At 42.6% G+C, this 25850-nt stretch overlaps 1 protein-coding gene across 1 annotated transcript in view; it reads left to right on the top strand.

Moving 5' to 3' along the window:
* ATP5PO (ATP synthase peripheral stalk subunit OSCP) overlaps positions 1-25618 on the top strand; it is a 41354-nt gene extending 15736 nt beyond the window's left edge. The window contains exons 5-7 of the mRNA XM_069202492.1: positions 12248-12360; positions 14454-14540; positions 25409-25618. Coding sequence (XP_069058593.1) covers positions 12248-12360; positions 14454-14540; positions 25409-25522 — 314 coding nt within the window. The 3' untranslated portion in view covers positions 25523-25618. The remainder of the gene's footprint in view (positions 1-12247; positions 12361-14453; positions 14541-25408) is intronic.
* Positions 25619-25850: the final 232 nt, after the last annotated feature.

Raw genomic sequence — 25850 nt, 5'->3', positions numbered from 1 at the left:
AAGTAATCTAGACATTGCTTAAGCAGTTTTTTTGGAGCAGCACATTGTGCACATTGCCTTCCTTTGTGAGCTGTGGAGTTTGGCTTGGTGCTTTGACAGCCTTCAAGGTTGTGTGACAGCTGTTGAAATGGAGCTGGTAACTCCCAAAACTGTTTTGAACCAGAACACCCACCGAGAACTGCATTATGTCATGTAGCGGTTTCTATCAGTCCAGGAAAGCTCATTACTTTTCAGACATGTACGAAATCAAAAACGTTATATCTTCTAATCTGATTTGCTAAGATCTTAAAGTGAGATAATTTTAATTGGGGATAAAGCGAATTCCTCAGAGGTGTCCATCTGTAGTTAAAGATGGTAGAAAAAAACTTTATTTTCAGAAGCTTGGGATCAGAAAATCTGGAGCCGAATCTATTGCTGCTGGATTCTACCCAGAGGAGTAAAACGAGGTGCGGTAGCCTGTAGTTTGCTTAGGTGTCCAATCTGGACTTCATTCAGCTCCTTACCTCAGAGGAGTGATGCAGTTTCTCTTATTGGATCGGGACCTCTGGAATGAAGACCAGCAGGACATGCTTGTTTTTACTTCTGCCATTACTAAGTCTTATGCATGTGTGCCTTCTAGTATCCTTAGTTTGACAGAATCACTAACAATAGGAGTAGGGTCTAGTTAGATTTGAAGTTTGTGTTCTGTGGGATAAAACAAACTATGGAAAGGTTTTGAATCTGTTGAGCAGTGTCCTCATTCCCATTTCTTTTATTTGCTTTGATATTGGCTACTGTTCTCTTAATGTTTATTATTATGCTAATTAATTGAATGATTCTATGTGTAGTGCCCAATATTCCTATTAGATGCTGCTAGTAAACATTTGTTTTTACCAATAGTGGTGTGTTCACCTACTAACAGAGTCAGTATTGGAGGTCCCTTGCATAATTACCTGCAGTGTCTTATTGGTGGTTAGAATGTCTTGTTCAAATGTGTGTACTTTCAAATGAGTGGACGTATGACAAGATAAACCTGTGAGTTTCCTTTTCCCAATCACTAGAGTTGGTTATCTTATATCATATACCTGGGCTCCTATTCTTTGGCCCAGTAATATGACCACCATGTGCCCAGCTCCCAGAGAAAGTTTGTAGAGTGAGTAATTCTTAACAAATTGACAGGTATCACAGTTCCAGAAGTTTCTTTCCAACAAGATGAATGAAAATACAATTAACATAACTAAAAGATCAATTACACAAGCTACAGATAAGGTATATAGTGCATAGTCACTTAAGGTAACTTGGAGTAAGCTTGTGAAAATCATGCACGTTTCTAGACCAGACTTTTATAATTGGTATAAGAATGAGCAATACAAATGTGAACAATACTGCATCTACTATATATGCTCTATACCAGGTTCTGTGCAAGTCTAGGAGGTGTAAAAATCACCCATTATAAAGGTGCACAATTCTGCATACTGTTATGAAGGCTGTATACTTGAGCTTAACTTAGTATAGAGCCTGTATAACTGTGAGAAAGTAGCCTCTTTCTAGCCTTGTTACCCCCACTTTTGGCATGTTTGTGAGTGTATGTCAGGGTGTTTTCACTGTCTCACTGGGATCCTGCTAGCCAGGGCCCAGTGCTCATAGTGAAAACCCTATGTTTTCAGTATGTTTATGTGTCACTGGGACCCTGCTAGTCAGGACCCCAGTGCTCATAAGTTTGTGGCCTATATGTATGTGTTCCCTGTGTGGTGCCTAACTGTCTCACTGAGGCTCTTCTAACCAGAACCTCAGTGGTTATGCTCTCTCATTTCTTTTAAATTGTCACTAACAGGCTAGTGACCAATTTACATTGGCTTACTGGAACACCCTTATAATTCCCTAGTATATGGTACTGAGGTACCCAGGGTATTGGGTTCCAGGAGATCCCTATGGGCTGCAGCATTTCTTTTGCCACCCATAGGGAGCTCTGACAATTCTTACACAGGCCTGCCACTGCAGCCTGAGTGAAATAACGTCCACGTTAATTCACAGCCATTTTACACTGCACTTAAGTAACTTATAAGTCACCTATATGTCTAACCTTTACCTGGTAAAGGTTGGGTGCTAAGTTACTTAGTGTGTGGGCACCCTGGCACTAGCCAAGGTGCCCCCACATTGTTCAGGGCCAATTCCCCGGACTTTGTGAGTGCGGGGACACCATTACACGCGTGCACTACATATAGGTCACTACCTATGTGTAGCTTCACAATGGTAACTCAGAATATGGCCATGTAACATGTCTAAGATCATGGAATTGCCCCCTCTATGCCATCCTGGCATTGTTGGCACAATCCCATGATCCCACGGGTCTGTAGCACAGACCCGGGTACTGCCAAACTGCCTTTTCAGGGGTTTCACTGCAGCTGCTGCTGCTGCTGCCAACCCCTCCGACAGGTTTCTGCCCTCCTGGGGTCCAGCCAGGCTTGGCCCAGGATGGCAGAACAAAGGACTTCCTCAGAGAGAGGGTGTTACACCCTCTCCCTTTGGAAAAAGGTGTTAAGGCAGGGGAGGAGTAGCCTCCCCCAGCCTCTGGAAATGCTTTCATGGGCACAGATGGTGCCCATTTCTGCATAAGCCAGTCTACACCGGTTCAGGGACCCCTCAGCCCTGCTCTGGCGCGAAACTGGACAAAGGAAAGGTGAGTGACCACTCCCCTGACCTGCACCTCCCCTGGGAGGTGCCCAGAGCTCCTCCAGTGTGCTCCAGACCTCTGCCATCTTGGAAACAGAGGTGCTGCTGGCACACTGGACTGCTCTGAGTGGCCAGTGCCAGCAGGTGACGTCAGAGACTCCTTCTGATAGGCTCATTCAGGTGTTGCTAGCCTATCCTCTCTCCTAAGTAGCCAAACCCTCTTTTCTGGCTATTTAGGGTCTCTGTCTTTGGGGATTCCTTAGATAACGAATGCAAGAGCTCATCCGAGTTCCTCTGCATCTCTCTCTTCACCTTCTGCCAAGGAATCAACTGCTGACCGCGCTGGAAGCCTGCAAAACTGCAACAAAGTAGCGAAGACGACTACTGCAACTCGGTAACGCTGATCCTGCCGCCTTCTCGACTGCTTTCCTGGTGGTGCATGCTGTGGGGGTAGTCTGCCTCCTCTCTGCACTAGAAGCTCCGAAGAAATCTCCCGTGGGTCGACGGAATCATCCCCCTGCAACCGCAGGCACCAAAGAACTGCATCACTGGTACCCTGGGTCTCCTCTCAGCACGACGAGCGAGGTCCCTTGAATCCAGCAACTCTGTCCAAGTGACTCCCACAGTCCAGTGACTCTTCAGTCCAAGTTTGGTGGAGGTAAGTCCTTGCCTCCCCAAGCCAGACTGCATTGCTGGGAACCGCGACTTTTACAGCTACTCCGGCCTCCGTGCACTTCCGGCGGAAATCCTTTGTGCACAGTCCAGCCTGGGTCCACGGCACTCTAACCTGCATTGCACGACCTCCTCAGTTGTCCTCCGGCGACGTGGGACTCCTTTGTGCGACTTCGGGTGAGCACTGTTTCTCTCCACTTCGTAGTGCCTGTTCCGGCACTTCTGCGGGTGCTGCCTGCTTCTGAGAGGGCTCCTTGTCTTGCTCGACACCCCCTCTGTCCCCAGACGCAATTGGCGACATCCTGGTCCCTCCTGGGCCACAGCAGCATCCAAAAACCCTAACCGCACGATTTGCAGCTAGCAAGGCTTATTGGCGGTCTTTCTTCAGGAAAACACTTCTGCACGACTCTCCACAGCGTGGGGGATCCGTCCTCCAAAGGGGAAGTTCCTAGCCCTTGTTGTTCCTGCAGAATTTTCAGCTTCTACTGTCCAGTAGCAACTTCTTTGCACCCACAGCTGGCATTTCCTGGGCATCTGCCCATCTCCGACTTGCTTGTGACTTTTGGACTTGGTCCCCTTGTTCCACAGGTACCCTCGTTTGGAAATCCATTGTTGTTGCATTGCTGATTTGTGTCTTTCCTGCAGAATTCCCCTATCACGACTTCTATGTCCTTTGGGGAACTTTAGTGCACTTTGCACTCACTTTTCAGGGTCTTGGGGTGGGCTATTTTTCTAACCCTTACTATTTTCTAATAGTCCCAGCGACCCTCTACAAGGGGTCCATTCGTGGTTCGCATTCCACTTTTGGAGTATATGGTTTGTGTTGCCCCTATCCCTATGTGTCTCCATTGCATCCTATTGTAACTATACATTGTTTGCACTGTTTTCTAATACTATTACTGCATATTTTGGTATTGTGTACATATATCTTGTGTATATTTGCTATCCTCATACTGAGGGTACTCACTGAGATACTTTTGGCATATTGTCATAAAAATAAAGTACCTTTATTTTTAGTATATCTGTGTATTGTGTTTTCTTATGATATTGTGCATATGACACTAGTGGTACTGTAGGAGCTTCACTTGTCTCCTAGTTCAGCCTAAGCTGCTCTACTAAGCTACCATTATCTATCAGCCTAAGCTGCTAGACACCCTATACACCAATAAGGGATAACTGGGCCTGGTGCAAGGTTTAAGTACCCCTTGGTACTCACTACAAGCCAGTCCAGCCTCCTACAATAACCAAATCCGCATCATGCACAGTTATGGTAGTGATTTGTACCCTATTTATTAATGTCTTGTCTGGCAACTTTCATGAACTTAACTGGCTGAGGTTCCTCATATTACCATCGTTTTCTGAACAAGAGTACTATGTAATTCTCAGCCTTGCTGTAGACCATGTTGAAATTGGCATCTTTCATGGTCAAAACCTTGACAAATGGTTGTTTGACAATTTAGAATACAGGTTGGAGTCTTTGTTGAGGAATAACATTGATGATAGCTCAATTAGTTTGAAAACAGACAAAAATGTGTTCACTTGGGCATGGTCTTCGTGCACTTTTTTCACATCTTCACTTGTCTTAGTCACATTGTATGCAGCTTATGTTGGTGACAATGTTTCATTATTTTCGTGTCATAGATTGACTTCGAGATATGTTAATAGTTGGTAATTGCATTGTTGTATTGCATTATCTGAACTGCGGATCTATTTTCATATGAAAAGTTACATATTGCGCACACATAGCAATAAGACTTTTGTCCTTCTTGTTTAATGTGCTTGAAATGTAATTTACAAATAAGCGATTGTAAGAGAAACACTGTTATATAGTTTATAACCCATGCTTAGCCCATGTTTTCTTCTGAATACCTTTTTTAAAGCTGCGTCAAAAATGGCTGCTTAGGATTGCTAAAATATGGTATGAACAAAAGCTGCAACAGGGTACTCCCAACAACCTGCCTCATCTTTAGATTCCTCACAAGGAAGTAGTGTACCTCCGCCGCCATTTTCTGGACATTTACGCTCTTCCGGAAATGCTCAGACCTCACCTTTTAACATGAGGCCTTGTGAGCACAAGATGGGCACAGCATCCCACCATCTCAAAGGGATATGTTTTACTCTTGGGTCCCCAAGGGATCTCCCTCCAAAATGAACTCTCCCCTTTTTTTTTTTTTTTTTTTTCTTTTTTCTTCTTCTTCTCTCTCTCTCCCCGAGCTGCTCAACTGAAGTTGGCTCTGGTATATCCAGCTCTTGAAGGCAACAAGAAGCTCCTTTAAAAAGCTTCGCCATGTGAGATTTAGAGACTCCGATGTATATAATTTTGTATTGTCCCCATAGATCACATTTTTAATTCGGAGCTAGTGAACAGCTGAAACAAGAGTGCCATAATATTGAGCTTATTTGGTAAAAGAGAGGTGCCCTGAGGGATGATAATTAGGGGTAGACTAGTTAATTTAGCTACAGTTTGTGAGAAGTACTTATTCTCGATTTACTATTTATCATCTCCAATTGATTTATGATCTTATCTCTCTTGAGAATGTGATATCCCCTGGCAGAGCTCCAGTCTGATGGCCACCTGCCCAGCTGGTCCAACCAGCAACTCTAGAGTTTGGTGGTTCACTAATAAATAAAATGAGGACCGGTTTAGCGTAACTAGGTGACATCCACCCCCTCCTTTTTCTATTTTAGGGAATCATCACAAAATCCTTGCAGCACACTTTGTGTACCGTTCCGTGATCTAAATCCTAACTGGAAGACGCAGAGACACTTAGATATTTAAATGTTGTTGAAGCTGGATTACTAACAGTTTTTAAACGCCAGGATGGGTATGTTATGATAGGCCTAAAATGAGGGAGAACTGTTGCATGGAGGTTCGTTTTTACAGTGAGAATTGATCTCTCCATTGCTTTAAAAAAAAAATATTTTCATTAGTAGTCTCTTGCCTAAAGAGGGACAGTAAACATCTTTCCCGGTTGTCTAAGCTTCGTGTTTGGGATGTATTTAATGCTTTAAACCACATTAAATCTCAAGAGGCCGATATTCCCAAGGTGAAAACCACATGCTTCTGGGCTGGTCTATTTGTTTTGTTAGACGTTCTTCTAAAGCACAAAGATCAGTAATTACCCACAGCTAACTGCACAGAATAGATGTTGCAGAAGAGGCTCTCAATTTGATTTGGGAATTGAGCCTTAAGTGTCTGGGATGTGCTTCCCCCTTCAAAAAAATAGAAAGTGGTGTTGTCAAGAGTTTATAACCAAGAAAACATCTCTATGGTTTGGGCTTTTTGTTATTTAATTTATAACGCCTCAGTTAAATAAATTGCCTCATCTCCACAAATGATTTGCTAAAATTTAGTGAAGTCTATAATGGGGAGTCTCTAAATCAGTACAAACATCACATTGGTTGAGCTTTACTGAATGGCATAAGGTGGATAAAATAATTATTTCCAGAGTCAAGGCATTCAAGTGCTCTGGAGCAAATATCTGGCCTTGCCTCCCTAGATTTGGTCACTTTCAGTAGAATGTTGCCATCCAAATGTGGCAAGCATCCGTTGTTCTTAGCCTGGAACAAAACATAATTTTCAGTTAGTTTTTGTCACCATCTCTTTATATTTTACACCTGTAAGAGAAGGGATTCTATATTCTATTTGATTCCTTACTTAACAGTACAGACTTGTCAGCAGGTGATTTGAGGGGTGTGTTGAGTGGGAGTTTGAGTCCCTCCTGGCATTTCCAAAAATAGTTCATGTAACAACCTTCTGAAACAACAGCAGATGCTAAATTTGAAGTGTTGCAAAGCCCACAAAAATGTCACTGCTGTACCTCAACCAAGACTTGGTGTTTTAGAGCTCCCAGTGAAATTTTAGGTTTCTTTTGTGTTACAAATGGAGCAGATTTCATTGTTAGAGTAGACAGTAAAAAAGCACAGTTTAGCCTGTGTAAGGAAATCCCTCTTTTTCCATGTTCACTCCACACATTTTGGGATTGTTGCTGCTGGTTTTTCACCTCCGCGTGCAGTGAGTCCTACTAACAAGACCGTAGTGCCAGTTGTCCAATCCTATAAAAATTGCTTGTCGAATTGGATACACCCAGTTGGCACGGACTGACTTACTTTTAAGTAATAGAGAGGTCTACTCAGGTCTGCAGCACTATTTGTGCCACCCTGTGTCTAACAAAGTGCAAAAATGACCCCCAGCCTGCCACTGTAGACTGGGAAGGACAGTGTTTACACTCCAGTTTGATTTTGACATTCATGCCAATTGCGAAGCCACCGTGTCCCTTAACTTTATTTAACTCCCCTGAAGAACCGTGTGGCAGGGAACTACATTTTGTTAATTAGGACATATATTTGTGTTATATCTTTACACAAACACTTCCAAATTGTCATTTTGCTGGTGGATAAAGTTAGTAGTTCCATTGGCTAACACAGGGTTACCTGTTGACACCCCAACCCGGCTAACTCATGAATGGGACTACCTAACTGGGTCTTTTAAGGTCGAATTTAACACCACAATTGAAGTTTTTAGCAACTTTTAGAAAGTTGCCACTCTGTACTCCAGATAGTCCAGATGCTTTACAAAGGCTGTGGCACACAGACTGCTTTCTGACCGCCTGGGGTGACATGTGAACGACTCCCATGCCCAGGAATAAAGGCAGTTGTAACAGAGTGAGGTGTCGCCTCCTCTCCCAGGATGGCCACTCTGGGTGTTTTGTGAGGTAAGTCGCTCCAACGCCCCTGAGTGTGATGCTTTTTGTTCCTGCAGACAAACTGAAGACAGGACCAAGGAGCTAACACTCACCCCCACACCAGTTTTACCATGGGCGTACAGCCTTCTGGTAGCCACACCTTCAGGGTGGACTACCAAACTCCTGATGATAGAGGAAGATTAGTGCCATCTTGAAAGGAGCAAGAATGTGGCACTATGCGGTAGCTAGATGCCACTCGTTACAGGAACTTCGTCACTCGGTAGGAGGGGACCCAGTAGCCCATTGACTAGTGACCGCATGGCCCCCTCAGGACACTTTCTTAGAATAAATATGGCAGCCCTGGAATCCTGACCCTTAGATCACACTGGAATTGGAGAGAGGCTGCTCTACTGGCCTTCAACCCACAAAAAGAGAGGCTGCACTATCAGATGGGCTGCACCTTGGGCTACCAAAGTTTGGACTGTGCCTGCAGCTCCTGGCTTGGGAAAAAGTTGATTCTTAACAATAGTGACTCCAAGGATCAGTTGTCTGATCTCCTGGAACCAGTTCCAGGGACACAAGTGCTGAAGAAGCCCAAACCAATAAATAAGTAGACACCATAGAAGTTTTGCCGCTATGAGTTCCCAGGCACCCCAGAGGACAAATCTGAGATAGCCGAAAGTTGCACCCGAGTCTTCCTGACCTGGTAGTGCTAAGTCCAGATTTGTTTAACATGAGGGACACTGGCCCCCACCTAAGGATCTCGCCCCACTATGATGCAGCCTGACCAGTAGCCTAGCATCGACTGGCCTACTACTGCAGTGTAGAGGACATTGTGGGACCCCGATGTCTGTGGCCAAGTTTGCCCCACTTGACCTGTGGACTGAGGAGCAACCCCATCAACCGCATCACAACCGGAGCATCTTTTGCCTGCAACAGAACCACTCTGTTGATGGCAGTCGTCCTGTAAAGTTTGGATCTTGCCTTAAAACACTCTGGTGGCCAAGTAACTGTCCAAAGTGTCCCCTCTGGCCCTCGAGACCAGGTGTCTTCAAACTGCGGGGCGGGCCCCCCTAGGAGGGCCTTAAGTGATCCCAGGAGGGTGGCAGGCTCTGGCCAAAAGAAGGATTATGCAAATAAAAAAATTTCTGCTTAAAACAAAGCAAATTTATTGCATTTTTTTAAAAGATAACTTAACTGCAATGTTTAAATCAGTCTAGACAGTGTTAAACATTGCCAACTTAATAGAATAGTTATGAAAAATTCTGAGGGGGGTCTGATGATTTATTTTTTCCAGCATTAACAAGTTTGAAAAACACTGCTTTGGACTTTGTCCTGCCAAAATTGGTCACCCGTCAAATTAACTGTTTCAAACTTTTCAAAAGGTTCCAAAGTTTTTGTTGACCAATGCTTCTTTGTAGTTGAATTAAAAGTGATATCTTCTAAAATCTGTATCTTCGGAGCCCTTTGGTGGATTTTGCTCATCACGGACTAAAAAATAAAAACAAATCATAAAAATATAACCTATTTTTATATATTGGTGTTTTCTTTCTTTACTGTGTTGTGACTCTCTCATTTCGTTGTTTGGTGCTCTGAAATGATTTTCGCATAGTTCCTTTGTTATAAATTACTGCGTGAAGCCACAGATAATCAGAGTTGAGTTTAATGTTAAGTAAACAAGCCTGACTGGATCCAAGACTGTATTTGTGAATGTAATGCATGATAAGGCCCCCACTGCTATCTCACACGGTACACCCAAATTCTCACACCCCTGCCCTTATTTGGATATTCTTTATGTAATGCTCACTTTTGTGGCAACCTTTTTTGAGGACCAAGAAGTGTGGAAGTTTGGGTCAGGGCATGAAATTGGTGGTTGGTTTGTGAAACCAGGCATTTGGCTGATGTTCTGGGCCAAGATGATAAACCTTTGTCTTTGATCCATTGATCTTATGACTGATATTTCTTATCAGGTCCACATCCGGTTTGAGATATGCCAACAAGCACAAAACTGTGTTGTAACAGCGTGCCTTACACGCATGGCCGTCATTTTACTCTGATGAACAGAGCTTAGGGACCACTTTTGCCATGTCATGAACCAAGGATGCTGACGGATAATACACAAGACAAGTCTTGTCCACCATCTTGAGGGCAGTAGATAGACGTATAATATGAGTATTAAGAGGAACCACCCTCAAATATGAGCTACAGTGTCATGCAGTACTTTAACCCAGAGCACTTCCCATCCTGCTTTGGCCTGAAATCAAGTTGGCAAGTTTTCTATATTTTTTTCATTTTCATAATCTCAGTGGATTCGAAATTATCTAGTGGTAGTCCTGCATGGAGATAACGGCCTTTTATATACCACAGAGAGAGCGGATTTCTGCAGCATTAAATTGCCAGATTATGCAGCATGGGTGGCTAAATTATACATAAAAATAATCTCATTTCGTAGTATAATGCAACACATTTTGTTTTTTCTATATTTCACTGTATTATCATTATAACACGATACTGCCTGGGCAAAAGATTAACCTTGTTAGTAGCACTAAAACACATGAATAGCGTTGTTGATCGGTAACTTAAAGGTAACTGAGGTTTTTTGGTTGAAATATGTAAATCATGTTTTAGATGGTGGAAATGTGACACATAGTAGATCCATAGTTATGACGCATCATTTAAGTGTTCCTAATGTATGTATACAATTTATGTGTGTGGTTCATTAAACATTGACTATTACTCTAGGGAGATCTGTATTTGCATTGTTTTTCTGTGAGGAAAAGGGTGAGTTGATGAGCTGTGACGTTCCCTTGTTTGACTGATAATTTGATTAATACTTGCATCTAGCCATGATGCTTCATTTGCTACCACTGCTGACTTGTTCAAAGACTTTTATGTTGTGTAATATATGGATAGAGACGCATCAATGTGATTTCTTTAAGGTACAAGATCATAAAGACAAGTTGAGCATGTTATACACTTCTGAGGAGCAGTGGACGGGTTTACTTATCCGATTACAATTACAATTATCCACATTCAGTCAACACTTATATCTTGACTTAATTTCTTGGGCGAGGGTTCATTTTGGTTGAGATTTGTGCTGTGCTGTACCTTTTTAAACAGCAAGATACCAACTATTATGTTTGAGTCTCCAATCTTACTTGGGTTTTCCTCCCAGTCGTAAGAAGATTTAGGGCCTGCATTAGATGTCGGCAGAGGGGGAATACTCCGTTTGTGACCGTTATCCTGTACGTCGTATTACAGTCCCATTATGTCCTATGGGGATCGTAATACAGTGGACGGGATATCTGTCATGTTTGTGACTGTGTATTCCCTCTGCCGACATCTAATGCAGGCTCTTACCAGCCAAAGAAAAAACTATTTCCCACCTGAAATGACATGCTGACAAGGTGGCTCCAAAACATAACTAATCGAGATAATATTGAATGGTCGCTCATAGGAGACTCTTGGTGTCAGAACATCAATTTCTCTACAATGCCTGGACCTTGGGTTTGTTGCAGTTGGCATTTGTGCCCCACTGGCAGTTATGATGCTGCTTTACGATGTGTTCAGTGAAATAATGATGGACTACTGAAGAGATACATTTGTTATTGTTGTTCACGTTGGACCAGAAATCATTAGGAGATATCCGTTCCTGATTGGAGGAGCAGGCAACTGTTCTGCTGTCTTTGGAGAAGCCAGAGTTGCCGCAGGATTGTATAGACTGGATTGCAGGTTCGTAGGTTGAGCCCCTAGTTTCAACTATCTACTGACCGGGAGGCTGTTAATATCGCTATTGTATCTGAAACCTTCAATTGGCATGACAAGAAAGAAAAAGTCATTCCACTTATTTCTTAAGAGGGTGATTTTATTTTTTGGGTGTAATTTAATTATGCTTGGGCCTTTTTAACCTGTTTTTATAGTTTTGACTTGCAACAAAACAAACCTGTAGAAGTTAACTTAGTCTGGTCTTTGGGCTGAAAAGCATTACACCGAGCTAGCGTAAGTACTGCCGTACCTTTGTAGGCCATACACTTGTGCATGGGGGAGTGTGAGCAGTGCTGTATATATCATTTTAGCAAATCTTTGAACTTAGGCTATGGGATCCTTTCAGTGCTGCCCGATAGAATCTTGTATCATGGATCTAAAGTAAGAAATATTACCACTGATTAAAGTAACCAGTGCTTCTGTTTCAGATTTTTTAGCGAGTAATTCTTCACAAAACTGTTCTTCTTCTACAGACTTGCTGGCAGAGAATGGGCGCCTGAACAACACTGCAGAAATCATTTCTTCCTTTAGTAAAATTATGAGCGCTCATCGTGGTGAAGTACTATGTTCTGTCACAACTGCAAGGGTTTGTTAATTAGATATTCTATAGAAAATATATATCTATATTCTTGTCTCTTAAAAGTACATTTTCATGCATTTGTATTACTCTTGAGTATGCGAGGCAGCGAGGGAAACTATGTGTAACTCATTTACTGGAAGTAAATAATCGGGTCTGTGTAATGTCATTTACTTCTCTTAGGTAAACATCTGCTTGTTGTGCTGTTGATGTGCTTTTCGTTAGATATGGACTGCTACCAATTTACCTATGTTTTTCTGTTGTCGAAAGAATCTTCCATTATAGTCAATTGTTGAGAATTGTTTTAAAGCATACCTCTCTGCCGCTCAGTTTTATTCACTGGGATTGAGGCTGCTCACAAATGTGATTGACTTTAGAAGCGAAATAACAGTGCAATAATTAAATCCAGCATTAACTTCTAACAAAATTAACATCATGCAAAATATAGGTCATAGTAGTAGAATAGTAGTTACCATTGCAAGCTTGGGGTGTTTGTGAGCAGACAGGTGCATCCCCGTGAAGGATTTTGCTTGCTGCCAGACATTAAAAGTATTTGGATATTAAGGTTTGCCCTCACTTCGAAGGATGAGAGATGTGCCAGACAGCCTCCCCTCTTGTATCCCCTGGGGGCTGGATAAAAATCTGGGCAGAGGAATACACCTGTCAGCACTCGCTCTGAACAATGTAGCATCTCCTCGACCCCCCCCCCCCCCCCCAGGACTACACATGTCTTCTCCTTTTCCTCCATGTTATGGATTACAGCCTGAGGCTGTTTGGAGAGCAAGGAGGGGATTGGAAGTGGTACCACGATTGGCGATACTATTATGAATGAAATCCCCGATGAGCTGTGGACGACTCTTGTTTGAGAACTGCAAGACAAAGGAAAGAGCAGCACAGTCTTTGTGCAATTTTTATCAAGTGTTCCACCAAATACTCATTTCTGAATTGTAAAACAGTCAGATGACGCAACCAATGATGAGCACCAAGTAGTGTACCTTTCAGAGAAGCGTGTCGATCAACCCTCTTGGTATTCTGGGATGAGCTATGTGGAAGCAGAATCCCTCACACCCATATACGACTAACCTGTTTCTCACCCAAAGCAAATACAAAATAAGAGGCATGCCTGTTTTGTACTGTCAAACATATGGTAAATTCGTTCATCTAAGAGATTTACACACTTTTCCTCAGGAATGCTAACATATGCTCACTTTGCAGAGACTTGGTTTGTGATAAGTTGAGGGAGATGGTGTTTGCAAGAAGTAGATGAGAATATGTTTGAGATTTAGTTATGTAACTAATGTTTTAAATGAGGCTGCCCCAGCATAAGGCTTGCTCAATAAGTGTCGCCTCAGAAAATGAGTCTTGAGTCCGTATTATAAGTACTTTGCCTATCCCAATTTCGGCAGAAACCGGAGTTTCACCCTGAATCCGGCATTCAGGGTGTGCAGTAATAGCATCCCCTTAGGGTTTTCCAAGCACAAATTCTGGTAGGGCAAACCCGATGACATATATCGACGGAAAGAGGCCTTGAATATGCGAAGAACATGCAGAAATAGATGCAGAAGCACCGCTTTCCACTGCAACTCTCCTTTCCTATGGGGCAGTTTCATAATGGTGTGGTAATATTACACCTAAAACGACCTCAACCTGCAGTATAGAGATTTCATGGGTAGTATTGCATCTGAAATTTTGTGATCCTTGTTAGGTGGTGCGAAATGGGTTGTGCAAGTCAAGTCTTGAAATTAGGAAATGCATGTGATGATGATCTTGCCTAGATTGTCCTGGCCATTCAAGAAAAGCTCTCCCTAAGATAGACTTAACTATCATATTTTGGTAACCTTTGAGAAGTAGAAAACCCTTTTTTTCCCCACTACTGCTTTTGATGGTCACCTATTAATTTCATCGTGACTCAAAATTAGTAAAGAAAATATGAATTTGTGTCTGCATGCATGATTTAAAAACCATTTGAATGTTAAACATCAAAATATTATTTGGAAATGATTTCACTGTAATTTCATGAGTCATTTTTTTCATTTTCGTATCGGAGACTGCAATGCTCTGTTAGCGGTTGACTACATTTTCTTTATTTTGTTTTGGTTTAGGCTTTGGATCAACCCACACTGGCTGATTTAAAAACTGCTCTGAATGGATTTCTGGCCAAAGGGCAAGTCCTGCAGCTGGAGACCAAAGTGAGTACTTGTACCCTGCACCTCTTCCAGCCTCTCTAAGCTGGAGGTTACTTGTATCTGTTCTATGAATGCATTAATCACTGCACTATAAATGGTGTACTTAAGTAGGTGCCATTCTGTTTTTTTTTGTTGTCTGTGCATGGGGTTTGGTGCAACAGGGCACACAGAGGCAACTGTGATGTAAAGAAGTGCAGGAATAAAACAAAATGACTTCCATCCTGCCTGCATACAATATTGCCACTGTAGTTGTTGAGCTGCCAGTCCGTCTTTATAAACTGTAGACAAGCCTGGGACAATGTGCGACTGGCAGTAAATGTTCTTGACACGGCTTAACGGACCAAGACTATCCTTCTCTCGCTAAATGTGAAGAAGGCCTTCGATCGAGTGGATTGGCAATTTCTTTGAGCGGTCCTCTTGGAAAAACAGGCGTGGGCCCCCTCATGACAATGTATGATTTGGCCAACTACACTGCCCCCGTTACATGAATCAAAGTTAATGGCACCCTTTCCCCTCAGTTCCTCTCAGTGGGGGTGCCATCCCACTTTATATGCACGTTAACAAAGGAACCCCTAGTCAACCACTTAGAAACCAAATCCCAAAGTCTGTGGGATCGAGTTTCATGGGGAACAGTACAAACTGGCCATGTTTGCTGATGATGTGCTGTGCTTCTTGTCCTGCCCTGACACGTCCCTCCCTTGTCTTTTACACAAATTGAGGCGACCATGTTGTTTCACATTAGCTATACGAAGTTTATAGGTATGGGTGTGGAAGATCCCACCAACATGTCTCAACGCTTTCTCTCCACCTCCGCATGTGCAGACATATCTATACTGTACCTCTGTGTCTTTCTCACCAACATTATCAGTAATTCTACAAATGCAATGTGCCACCCATTCTTGAGGTCCTGCTTTAAGCCTTTTATTGTTGGGTAAGCATGAAATTCATGGTTGGGCCGAATCAATAGCATCAAAATGAACTACCTACCCAGATTCCCATATGTAACACAAACTCTTTACCTGTGGATTCCTAAAGAAACCATCTGCCAGGTGCAAAAACAGCTACTTCAATTCGTATGGACTAACGCTGCGTTAAGAGTGCCCGGGGCAACATTAATTAAGAGAACATTTAAGTGAGGTCTCGAGTTACCTGACCTGGAGCACTAAATACATGCTACACAATTGTAGTTGGCCCTAGACTGGCACCAACTCCCTTATACTAAACCTTAGGCGCTGCAGGAACAGGGCTGCTCCTTCCTTCCCTCTTCACTACGTCCTGTGGATGAGGCCACAGGACCCCTTCCCACCTTTTCAGGCATCCCTGTATGCTAGGGCCACACGTGTGGATAAGACTTATCACCTTCATTTGGCACACGTATCCCTCCCCACTCTTCCTCGTTGAAGGAAATCCGGAGTTCCAGCGTGTACCAAACACCTTGAAGATTGGAGTTGGTATACCGCCCGCATCTGGGGGACCTCTATCGTGATGAGACCTCCTTAGATAGGCCCACTGACAAACGGATCTTCTAACTGACTGGAGCAAATGATTTCTGACTTAACTCCTCCACTGGCAAACACTCAGTGCATAAAAGATAAATGTAGCAGAGCTAAAACACTCTTGGAACAGCTTTTTCACCCAAGATTCCACAAAGAAGAGCATCACTTGTCTCTGTGTCACCTTGATCAGCCTCACACAAACACTGAGACATACCTACAGCGTTGGTTGCGAGCTGCCAAGCTATTTGCTTGCAACACAAAGCTAACTGAAAAAAAATGGTCACCTAGTGGTGTTTTACCCCTGTGAGACTCCATGCCATGTTTGCGAACACCTGACCTCTGCTGGAGTGTCTGTGGGTCCCAGGGTTCCAATTTCATTATGTTGTGGCAATGTACACAAGGAAAGCGTTCCTAGGTGGAGGTCCTACAACAGATCTGTCGAATTTGCTTGGTGGCCTAGCCACTGGACCCAATGGTGTTCTTGTTGGGTGATGCTGGGAGGATTTGATAATACCCATACACTACTCCTAGGGGCAAGTTGTTTACTACTTTCCTATTAGATACAAGACCACCGATCACCCACACGAATCCACTCCCTCCGAGCCTCCTGTTGTGGTGGTCTAAGGTCTGGCATATTTATTCTATGGAACGGCTGGCTGCTTTAATCAGTACAAAAGAGGGGAAGGGAAGCAAAAGTAACTTTGAGGCCAATGAGGATGGTCCTATATTGGCGGCACTTTAGTACATGACTAGCCGTTGCTGAGATTTGTTAGTTTTATGTATTTGAGACTGTACTGTGATGCATTGTACTATGTCCTGTATTGCCAGCACTGCAGTCCCTATAAGGGCCAAGCTATGTATATTTTTTTAATGGCAAATGCGGTGACCAGTTTTCCAATTGGCACCTGTAAAAGTAATAAAGTTGCTTAATGCAGTTTCAAGGTAAGAGCGCTGTTTTTCCAAATTTCTGTACACACTACTATTAATAACTGAGCCAATGGAATGATTGATGAATAATGAGGTTACTAAATGCAATCTGTTGCTGCTAAAGGTTTGAGAATTTTGGATGACATGATCTATAGTTGTAATATAGAAACACAATCCTGAAACAATGTATATCATAGGGTTTTTGTTTCAGTGTCAACCCTCAAGCGGTTCATACTGTAAACAAAAGGCAATTGAGCAAAAACAAGGTCTTAAAAATAGATCTCCTTGAGTGAATATGTGCTTACATGTAGGTTTAGCTGTTCTAATACGAGGCCATCTCAGACGCATACCGTTGAAATTATGATTCTGTGAAAGCCTGATAGACATGAACTTACCGTTATGACTTTACCTGAAACCTCTGTACTTAGTACAGGGCTTGGACTTTCTAATATTTGTGCAGTTTTTGTTGTATTTTATTTGTTGTGGATTTTGGTTAAGTGACAGGTGCCTGATTCAGAATTCATGAAGATGAGCCTTTTCTCATGTGCAGCATTAGGCAATTTGCTGCCTTATTCACAAACTTCAAAAATAAAATCTATTCAATTTAGATTTACAGTTTTAAAAAGTTTGTCTTTGGGAATCCAAAGAAATTCTTGGGTCCTTGTGGAAATAGTTTACCACTTAAGTAAGCATCCCATAATTGTGCTTCAGCTCTCAACATTTTAATTCTCATTTCAGGGTAATTATTTTCTCAGTGGAGAAATGTGTTCAACAGTACCCCTTGAAACACAGGGGTATTTTCTTCCCTTTCCCACCTTATAAATAGTTATTGCTGGTTTTGTTTGATTACGTTTACTTGTTTCACCAGCCTAGGCGCTACTATGAAAAGTGTTGAATACCCACAAAAAGACGACTATGAATCCTTTCACATCCCTTACCCTTTAGAAATTGCACCATACTTGTAGAGTTAATGTGGTTTGTTAGACCTGGCATCCTTGATGTGGTCTCACCTAACTTTCTGCCCCTGACTTCCAGTGTTTTTGACCTATTTTTGCTAGCTTTTGGGGATCTGGGCACTTTACCACTGCTGACCAGTGCTAAACTGCAGGTGGCTTGTCCTCTAAAACATGGTAACATTGGCTCCTCCAAAATTGGCATATTTAATTTACTGGTACTTCCATAGTAAAACATACTATCTGTGTCAGGCCTTCAAATTATATTATCTGTGTCGGGCCTTCAAATTAAATGCTGCCAGTGGGGCCTGCTGCACTGATTGTGCCACCTGCTACAGTACCCCACCCCATCCCCCCAGGACATGTCTCAGGCCTGCCCATGCAGAGCCTGGGTGTGCAGTCTTGACATGCCAGTTTGACCTGGTAAGTACACCCACTTGCCAGGCCCAAATCACCTTTATTACATGGTAGGTCCCAGTTACCCCCCAAGGGCCAGATGTAGTGTTCATAAAAGGTTGGGTATATGCTTCTTAAGTATAACATGCCCAGAAAGTGAAAAACTGGTAAACACATTTCTCACTATTGCAAGGCCTCTCTCTCCCATAGTAAAACCTTGGGGGTTGCCTGAAAACATCTCTTCAGTCTAACTTCCCAACAGGACAAGATAGAAATAGGAATTTGGTGCCCCTGGATTCACAATTTAAAATCACAACTTGGCATTTTTCATAATTTACCATCCTGTGTCTCGGCTTGTCCCTGAATACACATCTGGGGTAACTGACAGCTGTGCTCTGTGCATTCCTACTAGACAGACACACACAAAAGGAGCTTGGGTGTGGCGTTAGCATATTGATGGCCCATCACCAGGCTGATGGTTCTTCCTGGACTAGGTGGAAGGGAGGAGCTGTCACCTGCCTGTGAATAGGGCTGTGCCTCTACTCACACAAAGGGGTGCCTACCCTGTGCATAGTGTTTGTAGCCTGGGAGTTTATCCAGCCTTCTAGATTGTGGACCCTCTGGTATAAAAGTAGGACCCCCCCCCCCCCAAGCCCCACAGATTTCAATACTGTACTGGGACAATGACACGCTGTCAAGGAGAAGGACTGCCTCTTTGCTGCTGCCCTGTGTTCTGGCCTGCTGCCTAACCCTGCCAGAGAAGGTCTGACCCTTCCCAAGTAACCTGTGTCCCAAGAGACTCCACAGGCTTGTTGGCTGCCCCCAGTTCCAAGGTCTCGGACATCAAAGGCCTCTTCATGGGACTGGACACCGTAGGAGCATGACGGGCTGTGCCTGGAGGAACTTAGTGGAGTCTTGAGTGTGGCCTGGCTTATCCTACAAAAGGATAGCACAAAGGGTGGGAGCAGCATGAGGGCGACCCTATTGTTTTCTCTTCCTCTTGTGTCTGCTAACTGTCATCAGGCCCGTCTGCTTAGCCGGATACCGACAGAGGTGTGGGCTGAGCTCCATCACCCCTGACTCTGAGCGTGACCGCAGGACGTCTCCTCCCCCGCCGGCCGTATGGTGTCTAGCACTACTTCCCCTGTCGGGCTTTACCGAAACTCTAGGAGTGTTTCCTTCCCCTTATGGCCCCACCATCTATACTCCCCTTGTGAGGTCCCCGCTCTTCACTTCACTCCTCAGATCGTGGCCGCCTCCCTTACTGACTCCGGGCCTCTGGACCATAACACCAGCATGGGGGACTGCACCCAGAGGGTCAGGTGGCCCACTGGTTCCCCCTAGACGAGACGAGGCGCCTCCAACGACCATCGGCACTCTGCCAGGACCTCTCGTGGATTTTCTGCTTGCACTCTGCACCCTTGCACAACCAGAACAGCTGCAGCTTCCGTCAGTGAGCTGTCCGGGGGCTGGGCCACATACCACCTAATTGACAGACCCACAAAATTTGCGAGACACTTCATAACAGTCTTGTCACCCAGGGCACCGCGAGGCCCCAGGCATTACTAAGACACACTGCATCCCACTTCACTTGTGGAAGAAGAACATAAGAGTGGTCCTAGCTAGGCGTGCCACTTAAAGACTCATATTTTGCAACAGACACTTTTTCAACTGGCCTCACAGTATTGGCCCAGACTGGAGCAAGTAGCCCATACCGTAAACCTACTGCTAGAGGTGCCCCATTCTTCTTCCCCACGCACTATGACACCATATTCCCTGTAGTGGGGATGCCTCAATTTTTCCTGTGGATCGCCTCTCCTCATTCCCCCTGCTTGGACAACCTCACTATACCAGACCCCTATGTGCATTGATGTAATGACAGAAATAAAAGATAGTCCTTTCATGCCTTATTTAAAACAGATTAAAAAAAACTTTTTTTTCCCCTTGTATTTAACTTCGTGTTAAGTTTCTTTATTTTTTGAGGAGTGTCCAATACTGGGCTGCTGAAGTTAAGTGCTCCGCAAATACTTTACACATTGCCTTCTGATTTAAGCCTGCCTGCTCTGTGCCAGGCTACCAGAGGGTGAGTTCAGGTTGTGTATCAAGCTACCCTGACTAGGATTTGGGGTTCCTACTTGAACCGGATGCATAACCTGCCAACTAGAGACCCCAGTTTCTAACATGGCGCTATGTTCCATCTGCTGAAATGTCACATAGCTAGCTTCTGTGATTGAGTCCTTGGAATTTGCAAATACAGATTATATTTTTGGCAATTAAGTTGAACATGCATGTGCAAGAATTGTGGTGAATTGGCCCCCATTTAGTTCTGAACCTAAATTGCCAGGTGGACTGGTTTCTAACTGTTCTGTGAACTTTGCTTTGTTTGACATTTGGTAATTTCTGTCCTTAAATGTGCAGTTAAAATCTATAACTCTGCATTCCTCATCAGACATTATTGAGACCTCTTGATGAGAAACAACTGGCTCAAAAGGTATAATTGCTCACAGGGAGTTGAGGGTCCGATATTTATTTGAAAGAATGCCCAAGTCTCACTTAGGATGTGGAATTGTATGCCGAGAGCCAAGGCGCTTCAAAAAATCATTTTGTTTTCTTAAAAAAAAAAAAAAACAGTTGTCCCATCTTGGGCCATGGAATGAGGTGACAGATTATAACCGTGTTCTAATATCCAAGCTCTGATAGCCTCTCTTTTTAGGCCAAGCCTTTTAGCCAGCCTAATCATGCTACCTTTCTGATTGTACAAGGCTGTCAACAGTCCAGGACTCTACTTCTATTAACTATTTGAATATTCACAAGCTCTGTATATGCCAGCACTTTCATTATGCTTGATCTGATTTATACTTGAGCTGACTTACAGCAGAGTTTATAGAATGTATCACTGCTGTCTTACTAATTGAGAAAGTGTGAATTGCACAGAAAAATGCATTTTTTAACTTTTTGCTCCATTTCACTAAATGGTACTGTTAATAAACTTGGATTCTTCCTGTGGTCCAGTGCCTAATTTACCAAATGAGAAACAAGGAGATCACCCCTAGTCTGACATTGTCCACTTCACCACATTGTGTAATTTTTGGGCAGATCACCTTATCTCACTTTGCCACAGGTTATTGCTTCAATTGTGAGGATATGCCAAGTGCTGCATCAATGATAAGACATTTATATTTTACAACTATATAAACTCTCCAAAATCTGTCAGTTTGAAAATGCAAACTAGCTAAGCATGTAAGTTTTTGGTTTACACATGGATAAGTTTGTTTTGCAGTCCTGAAATGATTCACTTACGTGAAGGTTTTAGTGTGAGCATATCTTCTCATAGGGACTTGAAGTAGGCCAGAAGTGGTTGTACCATGACTTAAATGCCTCCAGAGGTTTTGCACACCCACAACTTACACATTTTAAGGATATTCTTGAACTTGTCTCCAACCCGTTCCCACCATGGAAAACATTGGAACTGTTCTCCCTAAGAAGGGGAAGGCAGGAGTAAAAAGTTTTCCCGGGTGGATAAGGGCTCACCAGAAAGGGTGAGGGAAACGAGTTTCGTCGTGGGGAGGGTTTGCTCTGGAGAAAATTGAAATAAACGTTTGCTAGGAGTATGCCTGGAACCGTGAATTTTTGGAGGTTTCCATGCCTACTTCTGTAAACTCTTTTGAAATCCTGAAAATATGAATTTTACATCCAGCAGGGCCATTGAGATGCAAATGGACTTTCGTGACTTTAAGATTGAGAACATTTGTTTATTTTTATAAGTGGCACATACTTGTTTTACACTAATTCTCCTTTTTAGGTTGAGCATAGCAGCGCGTAAGCGCCGCTTTTCCGACGTGTTGGTATGTATTTGGGCTTTTAACCGCACCCAAGGCACACGCATCACTATCACTCGTTCGTGGGCTTGACTTTCAAAAATGTTATTGATAAATGCTTTAGGTTTGTTCCTCCTTTGGGCAGGTTTGTTACCGTGTTGGCCATCGACCCTGTTACATGGATAATTGCACTTTTGCTGCGAGCAAACTTATTTTTCTTCTTGTGTCTCTCCTACGCGCTCATACTCATGGCGGCGGTGTTGCTTTGAATTGGCTCGCTTATGTCAACCGTTTTACTTTTTATTTTCAGTTTGTGTGGCAAGAAAAGTCCACTCAGGAATTTACAGAGCTAATAGCTCTAACTCGAGCAAACGCTGGACCCATTGTATTGCAACTGCCTGTTTGATATTGGCATTCATCAAACATGATGCCTTTGAGAATTTGTGTTTAATGTTAAACGTTCCATTGTAACTAAGCAGTTGCAAGAAGTTTTTTGTGTACATTGTTTTCTTTCAAAATAAAAGCTAGCCTTGTTTTTGGGAGCATTACGAACAGCTGCTGGTTGTTAAATTTTGCAGCAAATGTCTAAACATTTTTCTACAGATTACCACTTAGTACTAAAATCTCGCCTTACAGCTCATTCTATTTCTTTAGAGCAGTAGACGTAACAAGAAAGGCTTGCGTTAATTAAACCTATACACAAATTTGAGCATCTTCATATTTGCCTTAGCAGCAAAATGTCTTATTTCCCGTAGTCATACTCTGGCACTGTAAACTGGCACCCCCTTAAAAAAAAAAAAAAAAACCTGCGCTGCAGAGGTTTGTGCCTACTTGTCCAGGAGACAATATAAGAGCTTGTTGCTCTTGTCACCAACAATAGGTCATAGGCTTCAAGCCGTAGTTCTCCTTCCCTGCTCATTCCTCTAGAGGATAAACTCTTTCACGACTTGCTAGCAAAGATATTCTTTAAAGAAGATTCTGGGCCTAATATCAATAGGAAAAACAACAAATATGGGTGAAAAAAGAAACTGAATGTGCCTCGCAGATTATTTGGCATGCATATTTGCACAGTTCCATTGCCAATGCAAATCTGAGGCTTGTGGTGGACAACCGTAATTACAAATGCAATGTCCTTCCATTTCAACTGCTGCTCGTGTTTTTCCCAGATTCTCAGCACTTGTAGCATACCCTGTACAGAAATTGAAGATCTGTATTTGAACAGTCTGGCTTTTAAGACATGGTTGATACCAGATAATGTCCTTCAGATTTACCATACAACATTCTGAGGCTCCTCATCAAATTGAGCGTGTAGAAGGATGTTTAGTCTGGATACCATTCCAGTTTCTTGATCCTCATCTATTAGCGGATACTCACAGGAGTTTGCCGTGCAGACTAGAAATGCTGTTAATGAACGGTTGTAGCATTTACCATGTCCACCTACCATCCTTTAAGTAGATGGCCTTTAGACTGAATACCTGTAAACATGAAACATATAAATCTGCTGCTGGACTATATGAACAGAGGCCTTCACCTAGTTTTCATCCTTTCAAATGGCAGATATTTTGCATGTATAGTTTGAGCAAGATCTATATTCCACAAACAGTGCCAGCTTACTGTCTCTAGTTATGCAAATCTGGTTTTAAGTTCTCATTTATTAAAGTTCATCTGGCAGCCTTTACCATATTTTGAAAATGTTCTCAGACGACTAACTGCACCATAGAATAAGAAAGTCTTCCCTTCAGTGAGAAATTGCCTCGCCCATGGGATACAAATGTCATCATTTCTAAATTGTTGGGTATTCTATTTCCACCTGTGATCATTTAGGGATCTTTCTTCAAAGGTAACCTTAGTGGCTGTTACATCAACCACAAAGGTATGAAAAATGAATGCATGCCATGTGTGCTCATGAACCCTCCGGGGCTCCACCTTTTTTGCTTCTGATGGTAATTCTGGATTTCCACCTAAATTATTTGCATCTCTTTAGCCTGCTTCCTTGAAGTCCTCCTCTCCAGCTAAAGGACCTCATTACGAGTGTGACTGTGGCAATGCTGTTGTAATACTGCATCCAGAATTACTGGTACTGCGTGTAGCGTTACCACAACATTACACAGTTTGTCACCTATGAAATTATGAATGACCACTGGAATTGGTTTGCGTACTGATTTCTACAGTTTTTCCCTCATTACATCACATTTAACTAAGTACATCCTAGCAAAATGTGAAAGCGTAAATTGTGTGGAATTTTTCACTTTACTCGTGATACTGATTTTGCCTGTTAACGGCTTAATCAGGATTAATGGAAATCTTGTAATGAAGACCGAGTTAATTGTCTTTCTATTTCTTTGTTTTTCGGTATTCAGAAACGTTTAAAGCTTTATAGTCTCCGTTTCATTCTCTTCCTAATTAAACAGATAGGTTTTTATACGTGTTTTGTAAATAATTGTCTCACTCAACATGTCCAGGTTACAGTGGTATGTGGACCTATTCAGTACTTATGTTTACTCCCAGATTTCCCTTAAAGTATCTCCATTAAATTAATTAGTTAAACAGCAGAATTAGTTTGAGTTAGCTTTTTGCTCTATTATAGACAGGAGAGTTTTGTTTTTTTGTAGTTGTGACTTTCGTAGGTTGGGAACGCAGACACTCAATAATTCAACATTGAGGCGTGCCATTGATCATTGGCTGGCATGCCTCAATACACAAGAAAGCAGAAGTATGTTACTGTCTGCGTGAAAGGGATGGCAAGGTGCTCTCTGACTTTGATGTACAGCCCAATACAAGTGTATCACAATACTTGAATGACGACTCCTCACATTTTCACCAAGAAATATATTGCATGAAGAAAAAAAGTTTTCAATATCGAAGCAGCATGAAAGATAAAGATATTGATCATCAACTGCTGCAACATGTTCAGGAGACAGTAGCTGTAGCTCACTGTTGAGCGAAAACAGTTGCATGCATCTGAGCGTTGATATCCTTGAGGGAGTTGGTCATGGTTGACTTAGTCACCTGTAAAGTAGTACCACAGTTAGATTGACATTGTTCTGGGCTTGTACATTGAGTAATAAAATACAAAAATGGTTTTAGCCTTTGAAGCTTTGGATAACCAAAGCTTCTTGTCCTTTAATTCTGGGTAAACTCTTTTAATATGAATGGATTTGAGTTTGTTTTAACGATAAAGGTAATTGTCTAACTTCTGTAGCAGAAAACATAAAATGGTTCTCATGATTCAAACACATACAGTTTCTCTTACTAATTATTATATGTTTTCCTCTCTGTAGACTGATTCAGCTATCCTCGGCGGAATGGTTATCAGCATTGGCGATAAATACATTGATATGTCCACAAAAGCCAAAATTCAGAAACTGAGCAAAATTATGAGGGAGACTGCATAAGAAAATATTTCTGTACAAGTGGTATTTTTATCGCACTGTAACATTTCACCATGAAGCCCCTTCATGTATTGAATCAATAAATATTCCTTCTGATCATCAAGTAGTAATGGTATTTGTTATTTTGATTTTAAAAAAACGAATTACACATCTACTTACAGGGCTGTACTTGCGTTTGTCGAGTGTGAGGTGACTCATAATTTATAGCTTTCTGAATTATTTAGATAAAAAGTTAGAGAAGTACACTTAAAATAAGCACGACTGCAAAATGCTGACATTGCAGCATTTCAGAAAGGGGCAATGGAAGGCGGTAAGGTAACACCTGTCTAAT

The sequence above is a fragment of the Pleurodeles waltl genome, chromosome 8, assembly GCF_031143425.1.
Source record: "Pleurodeles waltl isolate 20211129_DDA chromosome 8, aPleWal1.hap1.20221129, whole genome shotgun sequence".
NCBI lineage: Eukaryota > Metazoa > Chordata > Amphibia > Caudata > Salamandridae > Pleurodeles > Pleurodeles waltl.
The sequence above is the reverse complement of the archived record's forward strand: the minus strand, read 5'-3'. Positions and strand labels throughout refer to the sequence as shown.